At 42.5% G+C, this 23,821-nt stretch overlaps 1 protein-coding gene across 1 annotated transcript in view; it reads left to right on the top strand.

The window, feature by feature from the left end:
* Positions 1-23,821, top strand: part of LOC126472697 (ubiquitin carboxyl-terminal hydrolase 34) — a 529,852-nt gene that overhangs the window by 479,285 nt on the left and 26,746 nt on the right. Inside the window, exons 50-51 of the mRNA XM_050099952.1 lie at positions 17,579-17,716; positions 17,838-18,090. Of these exons, the coding sequence (XP_049955909.1) occupies positions 17,579-17,716; positions 17,838-18,090 (391 nt within the window). The remainder of the gene's footprint in view (positions 1-17,578; positions 17,717-17,837; positions 18,091-23,821) is intronic.

The following is a 23,821-nucleotide window of genomic DNA, read 5'->3' on the forward strand; positions in this document are numbered from 1 at the left end:
AACCAGATGGCAGTTATAAGAGTCGAGGGACATGAAAGGGAAGCAGTGGTTGGGAAGGGAGTAAGACAGGGTTGTAGCCTCTCCCCGATGTTGTTCAATCTGTATATTGAGCAAGCAGTAAAGGAAACAAAAGAAAAATTCGGGATAGGTATTAAAATTCATGGAGAAGAAATAAAAACTTTGAGGTTCGCCGATGACATTGTAATTCTGTCAGAGACAGCAAAGGACTTGGAAGAGCAGTTGAATGGAATGGACAGTGTCTTGAAAGGAGGATATAAGATGAACATCAACAAAAGCAAAACAAGGATAATGGAATGTAGTCTAATTAAGTCGGGTGATGCTGAGGGAATTAGATTAGGAAATGAGGCACTTAAAGTAGTAAAGGAGTTTTGCTATTTGGGGAGCAAAATAACTGATGATGGTCGAAGTAGAGAGGATGTAAAATGTAGGCTGGCAATGGCAACGAAAGTGTTTCTGAAGAAGAGAAATTTGTTAACATCCAGTATCGATTTAAGTGTCAGGAAGTCATTTCTGAAAGTATTTGTATGGAGTGTAGCCATGTATGGAAGTGAAACATGGACGATAAATAGTTTGGACAAGAAGAGAATAGAAGCTTTCGAAATGTGGTGCTACAGAAGAATGCTGAAGATTAGATGGGTAGATCACATAACTAATGAGGAAGTATTGAATAGAATTGGGGAGAAGAGAAGTTTGTGGCGCAACTTGACCAGAAGAAGGGATCGGTTGGTAGGACATGTTCTGAGGCATCAAGGGATCACCAATTTAGTATTGGAGGGCAGCGTGGAGGGTAAAAATCGTAGAGGGAGACCAAGAGATGAATACACTAAGCAGATTCAGAAGGATGTAGGTTGCAGTAGGTACTGGGAGATGAAAAAGCTTGCACAGGATAGAGTAGCATGGAGAGCTGCATCAAACCAGTCTCAGGACTGAAGACCACAACAACAAACTTAGTAATCGTTTACAACCACTCGCCTGGCAAAAGGTCTATATCTAAAGACTGGAGAGTTGCACAGGTCATACCAGTACTTAAGAAAGGAAATAAAAGTAATCCACTGAATGAGAGGTCAATACCACTGACGTTGATAAGCAGTAGCATTTTGGAACATACACTGTGTTGGCACTTTATGACTTACCTCAAAGAATACAGTGTATTGATAATGACGTGAATTCATAAAATTTTGTTGTTGTCAAATGCAATTAGCTCTTTAGTCATATGCAGCAGTGTTTGCTCAACAGAGGATCTCAAACTGATTCCACATTTCTAAATTTCCAGAAGGCTTTTGACACCATTCCTCACAAGTGACTTTTAATCAAATCATATGTGTATGATCTAGTGTTACAAAGGTCACATTTTGTAATAACTGATGGAAAGTCATCAAGTAAAATGGAAGTGATGTATGGCAATCCCAAACGAAGTGGTTTACGTCCTTTGTTGTTCCTAATCTATTCTATATAAATGATTTAGGACACAATCTTAGCAGCTCTCTTAGATTGTTTACAGATCACAGATATACATGAGTTAAGATGGTAATCATTAAAACAAAGACACTTTCATTGTGACAAGATATTCTCATAAAATCTCAGTCACAGACTTTCTTGTCCAAATGTGAAAATATTCTGGCGACATCAACCTACAGAGGGAGAAATGATCATCATAGTAAAATAAGAGATCGGAGCTCACGCAGAAACATATAAGGTTTTCTTCTCTCTCTCTCTCTCTCTCTCTCTCTCTCTCTCTATATATATATATATATATATATATATATATGTGTGTGCGTGTGCGTGTGTGTGTGCGCGCGCGTGTATACCCGTCCTTTTTTCCCCCTAAGGTAAGTCTTTCTGCTCCCGGGATTGGAATGACTCCTTACCCTCTCCCTTAAAACCCTAATCCTTTCGTCTTTCCCTCTCCTTCCCTCTTTCCTGACAAGGCAACCGTTGGTTGCGAAAGCTAGAATTTTGTGTGCATGTTTGTGTTTGTTTGTGTGTCTATCGACGTGCCAGCGCTTTCGTTTGGTAAGTCACATCATCTTTGTTTTTAGATATATTTTTTTTCCCCACGTGGAATGTTTCCTGCTATTATATATATATATATATATATATATATATATATATATATATATATATAAATAAAAACAAAGATGATGTGACTTACCAAATGAAAGTGCTGGCAGGTCGACAGACACACAAACAAACACAAACATACACACAAAATTCAAGCTTTCGCAACAAACTGTTGCCTCATCAGGAAAGAGGGAAGGAGAGGGAAAGACGAAAGGATGTGGGTTTTAAGGGAGAGGGTAAGGAGTCATTCCAATCCCGGGAGCGGAAAGACTTACCTTAGGGGGAAAAAAGGACGGGTATACACTCGCACAAACACACATATCCATCCACACATATACAGACACACGCAGACAAGGTCTGCGTGTGTCTGTATATGTGTGGATGGATATGTGTGTTTGTGCGAGTGTATACCCGTCCTTTTTTCTCCCTAAGGTAAGTCTTTCCGCTCCCGGGATTGGAATGACTCCTTACCCTCTCCCTTAAAACCCACATCCTTTCGTCTTTCCCTCTCCTTCCCTCTTTCCTGATGAGGCAACAGTTTGTTGCGAAAGCTTGAATTTTGTGTGTATGTTTGTGTTTGTTTGTGTGTCTGTCGACCTGCCAGCACTTTCATTTGGTAAGTCACATCATCTTTGTTTTTAGATATATATTTCTTACGTGGAATGTTTCCCTCTATTATAACTATATATATATATATATATATATATATATATATATATATATATATATATATATATATATATATATATACATATAAAAACAAAGATGAGGTGACTTACCGAACAAAAACGCTGGCAGGTCGATAGACACACAAACAAACACAAACATACACACAAAATTCAAGCTTTCGCAACAAATTGTTGCCTCATCAGGAAAGAGGGAAGGAGAGGGGAAGACGAAAGGAAGTGGGTTTTAAAGGAGAGGGTAAGGAGTCATTCCAATCCCGGGAGCGGAAAGACTTACCTTAGGGGGAAAAAAGGACAGGTATACACTCGCACACACGCACATATCCATCCACACATACAGACACAAGCAGACATATTTAAAGACAAAGAGTTTGGGCAGAGATGTCAGTCGAGGCAGAAGTGTAGAGGCAAAGAAGTTGTTGAAAGACAGGTGAGGTATGAGTGGCGGCAACTTGAAATTAGCGGAGATTGAGGCCTGGCGGATGACGAGAAGAGAGGATGTACTGAAGGGCAAGTTCCCATCTCCGGAGTTCGGATAGGTTGGTGTTGGTGGGAAGTATCCAGATAACCCGGACGGTGTAACACTGTGCCAAGATGTGCTGGCCGTGCACCAAGGCATGTTTAGCCACAGGGTGATCCTCATTACCAACAAACACTGTCTGCCTGTGTCCATTCATGCGAATGGACAGTTTGTTGCTGGTCATTCCCACATAGAATGCGTCACAGTGTAGGCAGGTCAGTTGGTAAATCACGTGGGTGCTTTCACACGTGGCTCTGCCTTTGATCGTGTACACCTTCCGGGTTACAGGACTGGAGTAGGTGGTGGTGGGAGGGTGCATGGGACAGGTTTTGCATCGGGGGCGGTTACAAGGATAGGAGCCAGAGGGTAGGGAAGGTGGTTTGGGGATTTCATAGGGATGAACTAACAGGTTACGAAGGTTAGATGGACGGCGGAATGACACTCTTGGCGGAGTGGGGAGGATTTCATGAAGGATGGATCTCATTTCAGGGCAGGATTTGAGGAAGTCGTATCCCTGCTGGAGAGCCACATTCAGAGTCTGGTCCAGTCCCGGAAAGTATCCTGTCACAAGTGGGGCACTTTTGTGGTTCTTCTGTGGGGGATTCTGGGTTTGAGGGGACGAGGAAGTGGCTCTGGTTATTTGCTTCTGTACCAGGTCGGGAGGGTAGTTGCGGGATGCGAAAGCTGTTTTCAGGTTGTTGGTGTAATGATTCAGGGATTCAGGACTGGAGCAGATTCGTTTGCCACGAAGACCTAGGCTGTAGGGAAGGGACCGTTTGATGTGGAATGGGTGGCAGCTGTCATAATGGAGGTACTGTTGCTTGTTGGTGGGTTTGATGTGGACGGACGTGTGAAGTTGGCCATTGGACAGGTGGAGGTCAACGTCAAGGAAAGTGGCATGGGATTTGGAGTAGGACCAGGTGAAACTGATGGAACCAAAGGAGTTGAGGTTGGAGAGGAAATTCTGGAGTTCTTCTTCACTGTGAGTCCAGATCATGAAGATGTCATCAATAAATCTGTACCAAACTTTGGGTTGGCAGACTTGGGTAACCAAGAAGGCTTCCTCTAAGCGACCCATGAATAGGTTGGCGTACGAGGGGGCCATCCTGGTACCCATGGCTGTTCCCTTTAATTGTTGGTATGTCTGGCCTTCAAAAGTGAAGAAGTTGTGGGTCAGGATGAAGCTGGCTAAGGTGATGAGGAAAGAGGTTTTAGGTAGGGTGGCAGGTGATCGGCGTGAAAGGAAATGCTCCATCGCAGCGAGGCCCTGGACATGCGGAATATTTGTGTATAAGGACGTGGCATCAATGGTTACAAGGATGGTTTCCGGGGGTAACAGATTGGGTAAGGATTCCAGGCGTTCAAGGAAGTGGTTGGTGTCCTTGATGAAGGATGGGAGACTGCATGTAATGGGTTGAAGGTGTTGATCTACGTAGGCAGAGATACGTTCTGTGGGGGCTTGGTAACCAGCTACAATGGGGCGGCCGGGATGATTGGGTTTGTGGATTTTAGGAAGAAGGTAGAAGGTAGGGGTGCGGGGTGTCGGTGGGGTCAGGAGGTTGATGGAGTCAGGTGAAAGGTTTTGCAGGGGGCCTAAGGTTCTGAGGATTCCTTGAAGCTCCGCCTGGACATCGGGAATGGGGTTACCTTGGCAAACTTTGTATGTGGTGTTGTCTGAAAGCTGACGCAGTCCCTCAGCCACATACTCCCGACGATCAAGTACCACGGTCGTGGAACCCTTGTCCGCCGGAAGAATGACGATGGATCGGTCAGCCTTCAGATCACGGATAGCCTGGGCTTCAGCAGTGGTGATGTTGGGTGTAGGATTAAGGTTTTTTAAGAAGGATTGAGATGCAAGGCTGGAAGTCAGAAATTCCTGGAAGGTTTGGAGAGGGTGATTTTGAGGAAGAGGAGGTGGGTCCCGCTGTGACGGAGGACGGAACTGTTTATATATAATTTTTCCCACGTGGAATGTTTCCTTCCATTATATATATATATATATTCTTTCTTGTTCTTGTGCTTCTAAAGATCATTTAAACTTCATTCTTGGTTAAAACTTAATGTTATTAATCAAAGAGAAGAAAAGAGTTTTCCAATTGATCCACCTCCTTACTGGAGTAATAATTTTTCCTGGTGGTGACCCAGCTCATCATGTAAAATATACTAGCCTGCAAATTTGGTTAGCCCTGACCACCAAGGTTTTAATGACACCTCTTTTTTGTATTGTGTCTTATCAGTGTGTGCAGCTCTTCTGTATATCTTATGGTTCCTTTGCTTTCTTTCTCCATCTTTGATTGGATTTTATGGTGATACTATTGAGACATGCCAAGAAGCCATCCAACTCCTGTCCACCTTGGGTACATACTACAAAGGGATCATCCACATTGTTGTACCACCTAAGTGGTCTTTAATGGCTATCTGAAGTGCCTGCTGTTCAAAAATATTCATAAACAAGATAGCTGCCTTTGGCCATCCAGTCAGTTTGCTTCATTGCTGTACTGGAAATCCGTTGTAGTGAGACACAGTCAGAAAAATATCTGCTGTATTATGATATAGCTACATTCACAGGAAACATTGTAAATAAGGACAAGACTATGCTCTAGCCAATGTCCATGCCTTTTAGTTTTTCAATAAAATGCACAAAGTTTTTAATATAATTGATGCTTCTACCAATGTAGGGTTTCTGGAATATCTTCTTCGTGGGTTAGAGACCCAATAGCACACAAAATAGGTCTCAAAGGAACCTCTGGTTTGAGCACTTTTGGTGAACTATGCAGTATGGGTGGATAAGCTTCCGTTCTAAGAGTTGTTTCTTTCATCTGAAGAGAGGAGACACTTTTACCAATTGATTGGTGATTCTTAAAACTTTCATTGTGCAATCTCTCTGAAACTTTTTGTAAGTAGTTGGTTTAAAAAATTATTAAGCTTCTTATGGTAATGTCTACTCTTCGCTGCAATTGTTGCATTATCATTGGCAATGCATTGATGTTCCTCAGCGACTTCCCTTCCAGTAATGACAAATTATTGTAGTATAAAACAAATAAAGAGGAAAAGTATCAGAATAATGCTTAAAATGCTATTATACAGGCCACTGCCAGGTGGTGCAGAAACCTACTTTCAAAACAAAAAATATGTATGTGTTATGCAGAAAGTAATACAAAGTACTGAAGTGGACAAAACAACAAGGATTCCATACAACATAAATGAACATAGCCATTTATTGCTACCGTGTATGCACAAGGATTCACTTGAGCCCACTACCTGATGCAGCCCACACATTCAGCTTCACAAATTCAGTTAAAATAAACAGAGACAAAAGCAAAAGATGCAATTACAAACCAGATGAAATAATAGTGACAATAAGTACAATAAGAATTACCAAATGAAAGAAACAGTAGGGTGGATATTTTATAAAAAACATCTGCTATATTATGGAATATAACAGTAAAAAGAGACACTAATTGATGATAAATATGGTAAAGTAAGGAAGAGATGAAACTCAGATTAATAAATCAGCAATTGATAACCTCCAGATCAGACCAACAGTCTATATAAATTTCCAACTTCTTAAGACATATCACGAGGATAGCAGGTCGCATATCTAGGATTGTTTACATTTGTAGTTCACTTCTTCAATTAGTCTTGCTAGGATGGACAGGACGTGTGCATGCTGTGTGCATACACAGGAGGAGCTGGCCGCAGTTTGCGAACAGCTGAATGTACTGTTGGCTATGGTAATTCACCTTCAGGCTGCTGCTTCGGGATGTATCGATGGCGGAGAGAATTTGGCACATCACATGGGACACCTCATGTGTACTTGCGTTGCCCACAGGCTCTGATTCCGAGGCACCTCCTAGTGTACCTGACATGGTGGATCTGACCTCACAGCAGGGCGAGTGGTGGGAGGTAATGTGTTCGCGTCGCCTGCGGCGGAGGACCAATGTGGAGACTGGCCACCTGGCCTTGCCCGTTCACCCTGTGAGTGGACAGGTGGCTGCTCTTTCAGCAGGTTCCAAGCAAGCACACAGGGGGAGGGATTTATTAGTTATTGGGTGCTCCAATGTTAGGTCCCTTAGACAGATAGCTTTCAGGGCTGGAAAGAAGGCCACTGTGCACCAGTATGTCTGCCTGAGGGCCTCATCCGTGATGTGGGGGCCTCATCCGAGATGTCGAGTTGGCTTTGCCTGTGGCATCCAGCATGCAGGGTGCAGTCATGTGCATGTTGTGGCTCACATCAGCACCAACGACGCCTGTCGCATGGGTTTCTGAGGTGATCCTCAGTTTGTACAGGCAACTGGTGGAGGTGGTGAAGACTGCTGCACTCGCACGCAGAGTGCAACCAGATCTCTCAAAGCTCTCAATTTGCAGCATCATTCCCAGAGTTGATCAGGGTCCTTTGGTTTGGAGCTGAGTGGAGAGTCTCAACAAAAGGCTTCATTGACTCTGTGATGGTCTTGGATGTTGATTTTTAGACCTGCATTATTGAATGGGGATTTGTAGGGCTCCCCTTGATAGGTCAGGGGTGCAAAGGAAGCAGCTTCTTGGATAGCAGAGCACTTGGGGAGTGCACATGAGGCCTTTTAGGCTAGGCAGTAGTTTGAGGTGCTCTGATGAACTGTCACCAGTTGACTCACAGCAAGGGAAGTTCAGAATAAAGACACTTCGACTGTCACAATGTTATCAGTAAACTGTCAAAGTATTCATAATAAAGATCCCAAATTTACTACCCTCCAGTAAAGTTCTCACACTCAAATTATTCTTGGGACCGAGAGCTGGCAAAAGCTCGAAGTGGAAAGCTCTGAGATATTTAGCAATTCATGGGACGTATATCAGAAAGACAGATTAGAGCCGTAGGAGAGGGAGTGTTCATTGCATTTGACAAAAATATTGTCTGTCCCGAGGTTGAAGTTGAGTGTGAAAGTGAAGTCATCTGGTCGCATATAACAGGTGTAGGTGAAACGTAAGTTAACTGTTGGATGTTTTTACTGGCCACCCTATTCTGCTGTGACAGTTATAGTCATTCAGAGAGGGTCTGCAGTCAGTAGCGTGCAAATACCAGTAGTGCAATACTAGTTTAAGGTGACTTTAACCTGCCGAATATAGACAGAGATGTATATGGATACCTTGCTGAGGGGGTTACAGACACTGTCATGTGAAATACTTTTGAAAATGTTTTCTGGAAATTGTTTTGAGCAGCTAGCTCGGCAGCCCACACGTAATGGAAGTATCTTAGACCTTGTACCTGCAAATAGACCTGACCTTCTCTACAATGTCAGTATAGAAATGGGAATTAGTGATCATGATGTCATTATAGCAACTATGACTGTGAAAGTTAAGAAATTAGTCAACAGAGGTAGGATAGTGTAAGCAGTTATTAACATCTCACTCAGACAGTGAACTGACGTCACTTAGTTCCAGTAAAATGGATTTAGAAGAATTATGGCCAAAGTTTAAGCAGATTGTAAATTGTGATCTGGAGAGTTAGTTGCCTAGTAAGTGGATAAAGGCTGGAAAAGACTCACAATGGTTTAATAACAAAATTCGGCAGATAATGAGGAAGCAGAAACTGTTGCACTCTCAGTTCAAAAGGGAACGCCTAAACGACAAGAGAAGGTTAGTAGAGATTCATGAGTCTGTGAAAACATCTATGTGCAAAGCATACAACAACTACCAATGACCGAGCGAGGTGGCACAGTGGTTAGACACTGGACTCGCATTCGGGAGGACGACGGTTCAATCCCGCGTCCGGTCATCCTGATTTAGGTTTTCCGTGATTTCCCTAAATCGCTCCAGGCAAATGCCAGGATGGTTCCTTTGAAAGGGTACGGCCAACTTCCTTCCCCATCCTTCCCTAATCCGATGAGACCGATGACCTCGCTGTCTGGTCTCCTTCCCCAAACAACCCAACCCAACCCCAACTACCAATGTCACACCTTAGCAAAAGATATGGCAGAGGCCCCAAGAAAATTCTGGTCTTGTGTAAAATTGCTAAGCAGGTGCGACGCTCCATTCAGGCCCTTGGTGACCTGTCTGGTGTGGCAGTTGAAGATAGCAAAACAAAAGCCAAAGTGTTCAATTTCACATTCAAGAAATTATTTACACAGGAGAATCATACAAACTTATCATCTTTTGACCATCAGACAGATTCCCGTATGGACGACACAGTAATAAATGTACCTGGTGTAGTGAAGCAACTGAAAGATTTGAGAGAAAATAAATCACCAGTTCCAGATGGAATTCCAGTTCAATTTTACAAAGAGTACTCTACGGCATTGGCCCCTTACCTAGATTGCATTTATTGTGAATCTCTCACGGATAACAAAGTCCGAAGCGACTGGAAAAAAGTGCAGGGGACTCCAGTATATAAGAAAGGGTAAAGAACAGACCCGTTAAGTTACAGACCAATATCCCTTATTTCTGTTTGCTGCAGAAACCTTGAACATATTCTCAGTTCGAATATAATTTTCTTGAGACTGAGAAGCTTATGTACACGAATCAGAATGGTTTTAGAAAGCATCGCTCATGCGAAGCTCAGCTTGTCCTTTTCTCAAGTGATATACTGAGAACTGTGGATGAAGGGCAAAAGGCAGATTCTATATTTCTAGATTTCCGGAAAGCATTTGACACGGTGCCCCATTGCAGGCTGTTAACGAAGGTACGAGCATATGAAATAAGTTCACAGATATATGAATGGCACCAAGACTTCTTAAGTAATAGAACCTAGTATGTTGTCCTCGACAGCAAGTGTTCATCAGAGACAGGGTGTCATCAGGAGTGCCCCAAGGAAGTATGATAGGACTGCTGTTTTTTTTCTATATACATAAATGATTTGGCGGACAGGGGGGCAGCAATCTGGTTGTTTTGTGATGCTGCCGTGGTGTATGTTAAGGTGTCGAAGTTGAATGACTGTAGGAAGATACAAGATGACGTAGACAAAATTTCCAGTTGGTGAGATATATGGCTGCTAGCCCTAAATGTGTAAAATACAAGTGAATGCAGATGAGTAGGAAGATCAAACATGCAATGTTCGAATACAGTATTGCTAAAGTGCGCGTCATATATGTTGGCGGCTGAGTTTAGGTTTGTTCTGTGCATCTGACGTCACAAAACACAGTCAGCCAATGAACAGAGAACGACGTTGCCAGATCTCGACTGCAGAGCAGAGCACGGACGAGTGTCTTCAGTTTTAGAAACATTCAGTCATAAATAAAGTAATAGAACAAAAGCAATGTCTTGATAGCAGATTTTCTTTTATAGAAAGTTTGGAAAAAGCATTCTTTATACCAATTGCTTCATATTCTATTAATTAATTAAACCAAACAAGCAATAAGTCTTCTAATTCAGGCGATAGCAAGGAAAGGTGTTTGTATCAATCTCACGAACCACTTTTTCGCAATAAAGAACAGCGGTAATTGTTTATTTCCTATTGTACTTCGACAAAGTGTGAGTAATTCATAATCATACCAACAGTGTTTGTCAGTACTTTGCGTGACCTGTTAGACATCTCATGGTGTTACATCATACGACGAGTTGCTGTAGCGTAACGGTTAAGGCGTTGGATTAGTAAGTGAAAGGTGTAGAGTTCAAACCTTGTGCGATGCTTATTATTTTCTTTATTTAAAAACAATATCGAAGTGTCTTACTTCACGAATTTTATTCGTTTGAATGCAATTTTTTGAAATTTCTAGTGCTTATCTCTTCATTAACCCTTTCGCTGCTGCAGACACGTGCTCCCCGCATTCCGCGCTGTGCGCGATTTTGTCATCACTGCACTGCTCGCCTGTACAGACACATGGTGTTCTCACTGCTTTGACACACTTATCATTCGATTTCACAAAAACTATTAGCCCAAAAATTAGATTTTTACACATCTTCTTGACTGATACCTTCCCCCCATAAATGACTTAATTTTGTTTCGATGTTCAACCCAGTTATTGTGCAGCATTAAATATAGTAAACCATTGCACGAAATTTTGAACAGTTTGCAGAGGTAAATGTCCATAGAGTATACTTTCCGTATGGTCGATTTTAGTTGCCACAATGTTGAGAATGAAATGTGGACAAGATATCTAAATTTCATATAAAATTTACTGTGTAACAATATCTCATTTAATTTAAGTACCACATAGGTGTCGTATGTAATATTGAGAAATATTCCATCTTTCGCGACTGCAACAAAAGTGTGTCCGCACAGGTGAGCAGTGCAGTGAAAAAATCGCGCACAGCGCGGAATGCGGGGAGCAGGTCTCTGTAGCAGCGAAAGGCTTAATGCGGCCGTGGTGGCATTACTTCATGAACTGCACGCTCCCCCCTAAACGTAAGCATGCGAACTATGCTATACTATGGTGCTGCTTCTCTTGGCGCGTCGTGTGCAACTGGCAACGCAGCAATCTCCCGCGTCTGGGCGGGCATGCGCGAGCCGCCAAGATAAAAGAATTGAACTATAGTGTCCTGCTTGAGACAGTCAAGTCATTTAAATATGTGGGCGTAATGTTGCAGAGGTGGAACAAGCATGTGAGGACTGTGGTAGGGAAGGCAAATGATGGCTTCAGTTTACTGGGAGAATTTTAGGAAAGTGGGGTTCACCTGTAAGGGAGACCACATATAGGACATTGGTGGTTCTTGAGCACTGCTCGAGTTCTTGGGCTCCGTACTAGGTTGGATTGAAGGAAGACATTGAAGCAATTCAGAGACAGGCTGCTATATTTGTCATTGACAGGTTCGAACAACATGTAAGTGTTACGGAGATGCTTCGGAAACTTACATGGGAATCCCTGGAGGAAAGGCAATGCTTTTTTTGAGAAACACTATTGAGAAAATTTAGAGAACTGGCATTTGAAGCTGCCTGCTGAACGATTCTACTGCTTTGTAACATACGTTGGGCGTAATGACCACAAAGATAAGATATGATAAATCGGGGCTCTTATGGAGACGTATAGACAGTCAATTTTCCCTTGCTATATTTGCGAGTGGAACAGGAGGGTAAAAGACAAGTAGTGGTACAGGGTGCCCTCTGCCACACACCATACGGTGGGTTGCAGAGTATCTATGTAGATGTATATGTAGAATGTAGAGGCCCCTACCCTTAGGTTCAACATGGAAGATATCAAACCATCATTAACGGGGACAATTTTAAAAAAGTAAATTTAAAAAAAAAAAAAGTGTACTCCCTAAATCTTGTCACAAAATCTCTCCCTGGCCCACATAGATGCCATTGAAACCACCACACTTGATTCTGTGAACGCCCAAGTTTTTAAATTTATCAGTTTTATCAAGACTGAGCCACAAAAGAAGTCCAAGATTCTTTTGTGGACAAAAACCCAGCTGAACCATTGCTTTCCTGAATGTGTGCACAATCCTAATGCAACAAGGGCTGAAGTAGGATATGGAAATATTTGCAGTTAAACCTTCGAAGAAAATGACTGATGTACTTTTTTAAGAATTTTTCTACCCATCTCGTGTGACCTATTCTGAATATCCATTGGCTTGTCCTGTCTGTACTGTAACATTTATTTTCTTATTAACAGCATCATTATGCTAACCTATGAAACATTGATGAAAAATATGCAAGCTTGTGAACTGGAAGGTGAAAAAAGTGGCAGTAATAATTGTATCAGTAGCAGTTACCTTACAAAAAATAGTCATGACTGAGATTGGAGCCTACTATAGAGACAATTAAATTAAGAAAATCAACTTCAAACTGCATTGTGAACTGTATCCATTTTTGCATCAAGTTAAAAGCCTGTGCAAGTTCTTCCACGTGTCTCTACTACCCTGAAAGTGGATGGAAATATCAGTGTATCTGTGATAAACTACAGTTTTATTCCGTAATTCTTCATGAGAAGTAAAACACCTAGTTGCCAAATCATTTACAAAAAGGTCAGAGAGAATACCTGAAAGACTATAACCTGTGGCAAGACAATCCTTTTGATAATAAGTCTTGCCATTAAAAGTGAAGTAGTTGAAAGATAAAGACAAAGACATGAGGTTAGTAAATTCAGTCGCCTCACCTAAACCTATTTTATCAAATCTAAAAAATATTCCTCATAATGGTGTCTAGAGTCTCATCAATGGGGATATTAGTATATAGATTCAAGATGTCAAGGGAGGCGAGTATGCCCCCTTTTGGGACCTCAGCCCCTTCCAAAAGCTTAGCCGTTTCAAAACTATTTTGTACACTATAAGACTGAGAGAATGTGGAAATTTCCTTCAATTAGCATTGCAAAAACCGGACCTGAACAAAAAGTTAGTAATGTTAGTGCATTTTAATACACACTTGAGGTTAAAAAGCAGTACCTGCCACAATTCAGTCATGACATCCAATAATATATGTACAAACTTTTCATCATATTAAAAAAAAATAAAAAAATAATATGTAGCAGTCGTGGCCTCTCAGCCAGGAAGCTTCAACTGAAGAAGACTGACAATGTTGCGAAGCTTTCAGGCAATGTACTTCAGAGCTAACTGATACAGAAAACACACGCGCGCGCGTGCACACACACACACACACACACACACACACACACACACACACACACACACACCGATTACATTGTACCATTGCAGCAACACAGCTAGGGTGAGCAGTTGCTTTGGGTAAAGGCGGTGAGAGGAGAAACAAGGCTGGAAAGGGAGGGGTTTCGGGGAGGAGGGGGCTAGTAGGGGATGGGACAGGAATGTGGTACAAGTTGCAGCCACTGCTTAAATTTTGAATAAAAATCATCAGCAGTAGCAGCCGAAGGCTTTGACTATAAGGCAAAAACATGATTCTGCTAACGCCCTCATCAAAGAGGGCAGAAGAATGGACAGAGATTCAGAACATCCTCTTGCCCTTGGTGAGGGAAGCTGCTCCTACCAATCAGCAGCGTGAGGATGCAGAAGGCAGTGGTAACAATGCATTAAAAATACATAATGGCTCATTTAATTTAAAATCACCCAAAATAAATAAATCTTATTACCCTCATGTCACAGATGTTTGTGATATATAGAGGGAAACATTCCACGCGGGAAAAATATATTTAAAAACAAAGATTATGTGACTTTGTGACTTACCATACGAAACCGCTGGCAGGTCGATAGAAACACAAACAGACACATACATACACACAAAATTCAAGCTTTCGCAACAAACTGTTGCCTCATCAGGAAAGAGGGAAGGAGAGGGAAAGACGAAAGGAAGTGGGTTTTAAGGGAGAGGGTAAGGAGTCATTCCAATCCCGGGAGCGGAAAGACTTACCTTAGGGGTATACACTCGCGCACACACACACATATCCATCCACACATATGCAAACACAAGCAGACATATTTAAAGACAAAGAGTTTGGGCAGAGATGTCATTCGAGGCGGAAGTGCAGAGGCAAAGATGATGTTGAATGACAGGTGAGGTATGAGTGGCGGCAACTTGAAATTAGCGGAGATTGAGGCCTGGTGGGTAACGGGAAGAGAGGATATATTGAAGAGCAAGTTCCCATCTCCTGAGTTCGGATAGGTTGGTGTTGGTGGGAAGTATCCAGATAACCCGGACGGTGTAACACTGTGCCAAGATGTGCTGGCCGTGCACCAAGGCATGTTTAGCCACAGGGTGATCCTCATTACCAACAAACACTGTCTGCCTGTGTCCATTCATGCGAAAGGACAGTTTGTTGCTGGTCATTCCCACATAGAATGCATCACAGTTTAGGCAGGTCAGTTGGTAAATCACGTGGGTGCTTTCACATGTGGCTCTGCCTTTGATCTCGTACGCCAACCTATTCATGGGTCGCTTAGAGGAAGCCTTCTTGGTTACCCAGGCCTGCCAACCCAAAGTTTGGTACAGATTTATTGATGACATCTTCATGATCTGGACTCACAGTGAAGAAGAACTCCAGAATTTCCTCTCCAACCTCAAATCCTTTGGTTCCATCAGATTCACCTGGTCCTACTCCAAATCCCATGCCACTTTCCTTGACGTTGACCTCCGCCTGTCCAATGGCCAGCTTCACATGTCCGTCCACATCAAACCCACCAACAAGCAACAGTACCTCCATTATGACAGCTGCCACCCATTCCACATCAAACGGTCCCTTCCCTACAGCCTAGGTCTTCGTGGCAAACGAATCTGCTCCAGTCCGGAATCCCTGAACCATTACACCAACAACCTGACAACAGCTTTTGCATCCCGCAACTACCCTTCCGACCTGGTACAGAAGCAAATAACCAGAGCCACTTCCTCATCCCCTCAAACCCAGAATCCCCCACAGAAGAACCACAAAAGTGCCCCACTTGTGACAGGATACTTTCCGGGACTGGACCAGACTCTTAATGTGGCTCTCCAGCAGGGATACGACTTCCTCAAATCCTGCCCTGAAATGAGATCCATCCTTCATGAAATCCTCCCCACTCCACCAAGAGTGTCTTTCCGCCGTCCACCTAACCTTCGTAACCTGTTAGTTCATCCCTATGAAATCCCCAAACCACCTTCCCTACCCTCTGGCTCCTATCCTTGTAACCGCCCCCGGTGTAAAACCTGTCCCATGCACCCTCCTACCACCACCTACTCCAGTCCTGTAACCCGGAAGGTGTACACGATCAAAGGGAGAGCCACATGTGAAAGCACCCATGTGATTTACCAACTGACCTGCCTACACTGTGATGCATTCTATGTGGGAATGACCAGCAACAAACTGTCCATTCGCATGAATGGACACAGGCAGACAGTGTTTGTTGGTAATGAGGATCACCCTGTGGCTAAACATGCCTTGGTGCACGGCCAGCACATCTTGGCACAGTGTTACACCGTCCGGGTTATCTGGATACTTCCCACCAACACCAGCCTATCCGAACTCCGGAGATGGGAACTTGCTCTTCAATATATCCTCTCTTCCCGTTACCCACCAGGCCTCAATCTCCGCTAATTTCAAGTTGCCGCCTTTCACACCTCACCTGTCATTCAACATCATCTTTGCCTCTGCACTTCCGCCTCGACTGACATCTCTGCCCAAACTCTTTGTCTTTAAATATGTCTGCTTGTGTCTGTGTATGTGCGGATGGATATGTGTGTGTGTGGGAGTGTATACCCGTCCTTTTTCCCCCCTAAGGTAAGTCTTTCCGCTCCTGGGATTGGAATGACTCCTTACCCTCTCCCTTAAAACCCACATCCTTTCGTCTTTCCCTCTCCTTCCCTCTTTCCTGATGAGGCAACAGTTTGTTGCGAAAGCTTGAATTTTGTGTGTATGTTTGTGTTTGTTTGTGCTTTCGTTTGGTAAGTCACATCATCTTTGTTTTTAGGTATATTTTTCCCATGTGGAATGTTTCCCTCTGTCATTGGCATGATAAAAGGAACACCTATGATGTAATGAAGTAAGATTATTAAAATGCTGGAATTATGCACAGAAATATTCACAGACGTGCACTGAATGTCTTTTCTGTAGTTAGTTTTCTTCCCTCTTTTTTTGTGGTTTAAAACTGAAAGAACATCAATAAAAATGGAAGTTCTTGGATAGAGTAATTGTAAAAAGCATTCATTCTTTTAAACAAATTATCATGGGGAATACCATGTCTGATCCAAAAGTATATAAGTGACTGGTGCTTGCACTTGTGGCAGGAGCAGACAAAGTCATTAAAACATTTTCATAAGGAATCCAGCAAACATCAGCAGCAAGTGTCTACAAATGAACTGATGAACGTCCACTTTGCCTCATAAATTTGCCTTTGCAGCTCTGTTCTTCACTGATATCCAAAATTTTTCCAAGCCACCATTGGTATGAATGTAGTAAATGATGGAACATGCTTTATCAGCAATCAGTGATTTGAAAAAAGGTTGACTCTTGCCCCCAGAATGGTAGAACCAGTTTCCATTTCAATTTTGTAACGTGTTTGTGAATTTTGTGATCTCCTCTGTTGTGATATGAAATGTTTGTATTCCTGGAATGTTAATTTTGGCGATGTAAACAGAGTTTCTGAACTTAAAATGTGATTGTCATATGGATGCTCTTGTGGCTAAACATTTAGTAGTTATGACTTGAAAACACCAAGAAATGTGCATTCCACTATGTATTGTACAAATTTGTGGCAGAATGGAGTTACCAACATGCTTAGATTTATTACAGGGGTGGGCTCACAATAGTTTGTTGGTAGGTTTGTGCTGCTAAAACAAACAAAAACTCACACCATTGTGTTCTGTTCAAGCTGTCTGTGTGTGTGTGTGGTTTAAATTTTGAAATAGATGTTGTTTTAATGTACTATTTATGTTAAAAAATTAAATCTGTCAAAGATCCTTCATACTTTCTAATTGCTGACGTTATTCTTTTAGCACGTGGACAGGAAATACATCGGCATGCTTACAAACAGTAACTATTTTGTTGACTATGTTGAAGCAGTTTTACTGGATGAAAGATCTTCACTTAATATAGGAATTGTGTATAATTTCCTTTGTCTGTATTTTCCTAAGGTAAGTTCAGTTCGTTAATTCTGTTTTCATTAACATTTCTTATATATATCCATTTTGTAAGTGTGTGTGTGTGTATTTTTGGAGGTATAATATTTCTTACCATAAACACCTTTTCTTTCAGGTGGCATCTCATGTTCTCACAGAACAAACTTGTAACCTAATTGATAACTTGGTCACCTCATTATCAGAAATTGTTCCCATGGTTAATGTTAGAGCCACTGCATTAAAACTTAATGGTGATCTCCGAGCATTGACAATGGTGTACAACTCAGATGCATCATTACCAGTGTCTGATGAGCTGACTCCAACCTTGCTTCAGCTGTTGACAAAAGCACGTGAAGCTCGTCAGACCATAGAGGCTGAAGAGAATGCGGGTTGGTATTGCTACTACAGAACTGTTATTAAAATTTTTAATGGCTTTTGTGTGTGCAACAATGTTTTGTTTCAAAGTATTATCTTAAAATGCACTGCCCTGCAGTGTTGGGGACTAGAATAGACCCATGTGTAGTCCTGCCGGTCATACGAGGCAGTTAAAAGGTGTCCTATGCCTAGTACAGCTTTCACATTAAAGACTTGGCTATTTTCAAATGACAGTCATTATTAGCTCACATCACAACCCCTCCCTCAACCTATTTGGCTAAATTACTTATGGTCCCCTTTTGAGGCTCTGACTGCCTCTTATCTAATTTTTCACAGCCATTAGAGTAGATACATGTTCACACCTGAAATCCATTGTGGTAGCCAATCTTTTGTAGGATGGGAGTGTCATCATGTACCTTCACAGTTGCCTTGTTATGGTTGGATTGCACACAGGGGAGGGACTCCAGTCAGAGTGAGTGGCATCAGGGTGAGACCATCTGCAATGAAATGAAATGGTTCAAACTTACTCATACTAATAACAGTGCCTACTTGGCTGTCTCAGCAGATAGAAAACAATGTTTCAATGCAGAGGCTTACAATTACATAGTGTTTCCATGTTTGACCATGCCGTGGGATGAAAGGCAGGCAACAGGAAATGAAATTAGATAGTTCACTCAGTTTTTATTGTGTTCTAGAACCAATTGAGAATCTTTGGCAACACTTATGAGATGCTTTACATGCCTGAGTTTTGGACACATCCTGCTCTATTAAGGAACATACTTGTGGGGTGTGTAGGAGGATAACAGATGACTGTAGACTTTGAGAACAACCCCCTACATGTGTAAACTTCCCAGACCACCACTCATCTCATTCATTGACATGTTCAGTATTCTAGAAGGAGATGAAACCCCAAGGCCACCTATCATAACAAGTTGCTGAGAAAAAGTTCAAATGACTCTACCCATCTGACATGACATCAGACTTTCCAAACTTTGTAACCAAATCCCCACCTAGCAAGATAATAAAAAGATCTTGAGTGGCAACTCCTGGCACTAGCTGCATCTCAAAGCCTGTTTCTCAGCTGAGGAAGGATACATCAGCTTACATCACCCCGAACCACACAGCACTAGCGGCAACCACCCCACCAGTGCAGCCCCACACACCTTGTTCTCCTCTGCTACCACTAGGGAAGAGTGCACACTTGAAACTGTCCTCCACCCAGGATGAAACAGGCCAGCAATCTAACACCAACCAATGGTTGAAAGAGCCACAGCCTGTAGGTTGTAGCAAAGGAATCACTTTAATATTGAGAGGACATCGGGGAAGAATCTGCCCACTCATACATTCAGACACTTTCAGTGAGCGGGTACCTCTAAACACTTTCAGTGAGCGGGTACCTTTAAACACTGTCGTACAAGATATGGCAGTTTGTGTCTACTGTCGGGGTAACAGTATATTAATATTTATCTACACCCAAACGGATACAAACCATATCATGAGTTGGTGGGACTAGTGTACAGCTGTCTCCACAGGGAGCTTCAGTGCCTACAGTGAGCAGCAAAAACACTTCTAGCCTGGGTCAAATTTCAGGACAGGAAATATTGCTACTTAAGACTGGGGCTGCAGCACATTTCAGTACAGTCCACAGAACATATTTAACCATGGATATTACAATCTGCAGCCAGAGAATCTCACTTCTGATCCAGTGGAACATACATGATGACTTCTGTGACCGTACGACCACTTTCTTGTTACTCTCTCCTTCCCAAACCACCAACCAGTGGAACATGCACCTTGTTGATTTCTCCTGAAAGTGAACTGACAAGCTTTCACCTCCAAAGTAAGTTTTGAAGCCAGTCAAGAGAATGATACCAAAGGAGTGGAACAAAATGCTATTGGTAATCACAAACTTGGAGGCAACAATAGCTTCAGACCACCCCACTCAAAACCTGCGCCATGGTGGTTGGAAGAAAAACACAATCGGAGGGCACAGAAGAGCGAGCATGTTATGATATAAATACCATCCTTCTACAGAATATTTAATAGCTCTCAAAAGATTTTGGGCAAAAGTGCGGGTTTTGGATAGAAAAGAGAGGGAAGTGTTGAGAATAATATGCACCATTTGTGAGAGTCACTGCCCCATCGTCTCAGGTATGGACTAAACTCCACATTTGTGGTCACCAACCATCCACAGTAGGTCCTGGCATCTACCTGAATGGTGGGATCTTTTCTGATCCCTTGGTCATTGCACTTCACCGAACTGTTCACTTGTAGTAACTATCATCTAAATTTTCTGATCTGGAAACACCTAGCTAAGTGAACCTACTTGTTCTTCCGTGTACAAGGCCTGGAATCATACAATGTTCCATTTTGTAAATGGGAGCTCCACAGGGCTTTAGCAGTGTGTTGAGACACAGCCCCCAAACGCATTAAAATCCACGGTTAGATGATTGAACAGCTTAGCAACACCAGAATAAAACACATCCTCGGGTTTCTCAATTGTATTTGACAACAAGGGGAATTTCTCTCCCAATGGAAGGAGAGTATCAATATTCCTATCCTAAATCCAGGAAAAGAACCACAAATTTTGACTATCAACCAATCTCTTTAATGAATGGTATGTGTAAATTATTTGAAAGACTGATCAGTTGATGAATGTGTTGGTGCCTGGAAGTCCTAGGATATTTACAATAACATCTAAGCAGCTTTTGAACACTTTGTTCCCCCACATAACAACTGAAACATCGGGAATCTGCTGTATGCAATGCTCTTGCACATTGCCGACACCTGACCACCATGTACTTCAATCTGCAGAAGACGTATGATACTGCCAGGAACCATCATATCCTGCGTGCTGTGCATTAGTTGGGTTTTCAGGGTTTTTTACCAATTTTTATACAGAATTTTGTATCAGCTCTGACTGTTCTGGGTCCAGGTAGATTCAGCCTTCAGCAACCAGTGTGTACAGCATGAAATGGTGTAATGTTTGTGTTGCCGCTGCACTGACACCATTGTTGCAGAATGGCGAGTTGTGTCCCCAGAATGAAGTGTGTGGGAGCTGTGAGGATGGGATCTTCTCATGGCGAGTGCAGTGTCATGAATGCTGGCTCAATAAAAAGTTTGTTATTATTGAATATTTTATCATACCATATGCCAGCATTGTTGCAAAAGTGCCAAGATTATGTAGGAGGCTAGTCCACATGTCTCTGGCTGAGCTGTGGCCTGTCTGCTGTGGTCTGCCTAAGACTGATGCCACAACAATTCTTGCCTTGGGAGAATTCAGTGCTCTGAATTCCAAGCTACTACAGAACCTATGAATTACTGGTGATACAACTGTGTCTACATTTTCTCCTCTTTTTGCAGCTTTGATGCATTCTTTCTCCCATCACTATTTACTCTCCTGTGGTCACTTTTGTCCATACCATTCACATTAGGATCCATTTTATGTAATAATCTCTAGGCTGTTGCCCTTAGTCTCTAGGCAAAATACTTACAGGCTACATCATTCATTGGCCCATTCGGCAGCAGTGTCAAGGCACATCATAGGGATAGTTTTTTTTTTCCACCTTAGTACTCCACTTTTACTTACCTAAAAGTAGAGAATCAAGTACTCATTCATTACTGTGAATTATCCTTCTTACACTAGCTTCTTCAACATATCAGAAGCCAAGAATCGTGCCACATTGATAACACCACTTCTTGCCTGATCACTGAATTAAGCAACGTTGGGCCTGGCAAGTACTTGGGTGAGGGACCGTCCAGTAAAAACTGGGTGCTGTTGGTTTTAAGGACACACAAGTCGCTGATATGGCATCCAGTTGAAAGACTTGCAACAGGCCAGTGAGCCACACAAAATTATCATCACACCATATCACTCATCTTCACCTACATAGTCATCCTATTCCCCATGTTGTACATTATCCTATTAACTATAACATCTTATCACTAGGTCGGAGCAAAAAAAAAAAAACAACCTTCAACACATGAACCCTTAATCCACTCCTGTTTCACAATAGCGTTTTCTCCTTGTCATATTTTGCAAAACCAGATATGTTCTCCCATCATGACTCCCATTATTTCTTACATCATTTCTGATAATATCGCACTTTGATTTTTTGCTATTATGCTTACTGAGCTTTGAAGAACCAGGAACAATATAACAATGAAGTCATGGCCTGTGACCTTTCTGTGAGGTATTGTCCTACTACACTGTTGTCATGATGAGAATACAGAAAACCCAAACCATAAGACACTGCTGCAGCACTAATTTCTTTTAACTACCACACTGGAAAAAAGAATCACAGATAGAATCAGAAGGAGTGTAATACAGGAGTGGAAAATAAGAGAGAGGCTCCACACTGAGTGCTGGTACTCAGTAGACATCAAACCACGTATCTACTATCACAGATGTTTGAAGGACTGCTAAATTCCTAACTCACTTCCCAACACTGTTTACAATAAATTACATTTCCACTTGCTTACCATGTACATTCATATGAATTTCCCCAGTACCTGTGGTTTTCCATGTCTCAGCCACACATACTCTCTGTATTGCCTGGTATAATGCCCCCTTTGTTGGCATGTCCAATATAATACATCATGCGATTTGAGACATGGAGTCACAAGAACTGGTAGGTTACACTGCAAGCGTGTAACTGGTTTCATTGGTTCTTCCTTTGGATGCTTTCTGAGTACCACAAGCCTATCTATTCCTGATATAATTGAAAAGTATTAATAGGACAATGGGAAGAGGATGGAAATAAACTCAGGACTAATGGTCATAAGGAACCCCCGAATGGTTACAGGATACACATCTGCTACTTACTCTCAAGTGACAGTAAAAGCAGGATCTCCACCGATTCCACTGCTGATGCCACATTTGCTGGTCCACTACACTCACACCAGTGTTGCAGGATAGCCATTGCTGCCACCAAAATCATTGTGTGTGAGAGGCTGTGGGGCTGGGTTCTTCCAGTAAAGGTGGCAAGTGTGGAGTCAAGGAAGGTGACTTACTGAAACATTCTTTATTATTTGACATTTCTCATACAGCAGGTTGATGGCAGGAACCCAGGTGCTCGGTGTGGCTAGTAGCAGTGAGTGAGGCAGCATAATGGAGGCTGGTGGTTTCGGCAGCCTCGCTGATGTGAGACGGTTGTCCACTCAAGAACCTAGCGAGCTTCCGGTTGGAAAGACATACTCTGTTTATGGCCCAAGGCAGTTGGCAGGGATGTGCAGGCACACTGAGTTGAACCCAGAACCTTAAATGGCGGCTGGAGTGTCAGGTGACAGCACCCAATGAGAGGCCTTGCCTCAGCAGTACCCATTCAAAGCCCAAAACTGTGGAGACTATCTGACAACTCATAGACAAATGACTGCTTAGTTGATGATGCTGTTCAATGAAGATACAGTTGCTCGGCTGTCCATCCGACTGATGATTAACACAGGGACTGTGCCATACAAATGCATGATGGCGATAGAATGAAGCTGTTGGCTGAATTGTGGGTGTATGTACTTCCACTGGACATGTGTATAGTGGCAGTAACTTAATTCCTATCATGTAGCCGGGTGTGAAGTGTTGCTTTACGCTACAGTGTGTAGCAATCCAGCCCACCATAACACCAGTGTTATTGAACACTCGACAGCAAAATTATGCATGTGGCTGTCTCGAATACCCTATGGCTGGATGAGACTTGTGCCGCAACAAAGAATCAGATTTCCCCTAGGAATCAGTTTTAAGAGTAAGCC

The sequence above is a fragment of the Schistocerca serialis genome, chromosome 1 (assembly GCF_023864345.2).
Source record: "Schistocerca serialis cubense isolate TAMUIC-IGC-003099 chromosome 1, iqSchSeri2.2, whole genome shotgun sequence".
NCBI lineage: Eukaryota > Metazoa > Arthropoda > Insecta > Orthoptera > Acrididae > Schistocerca > Schistocerca serialis.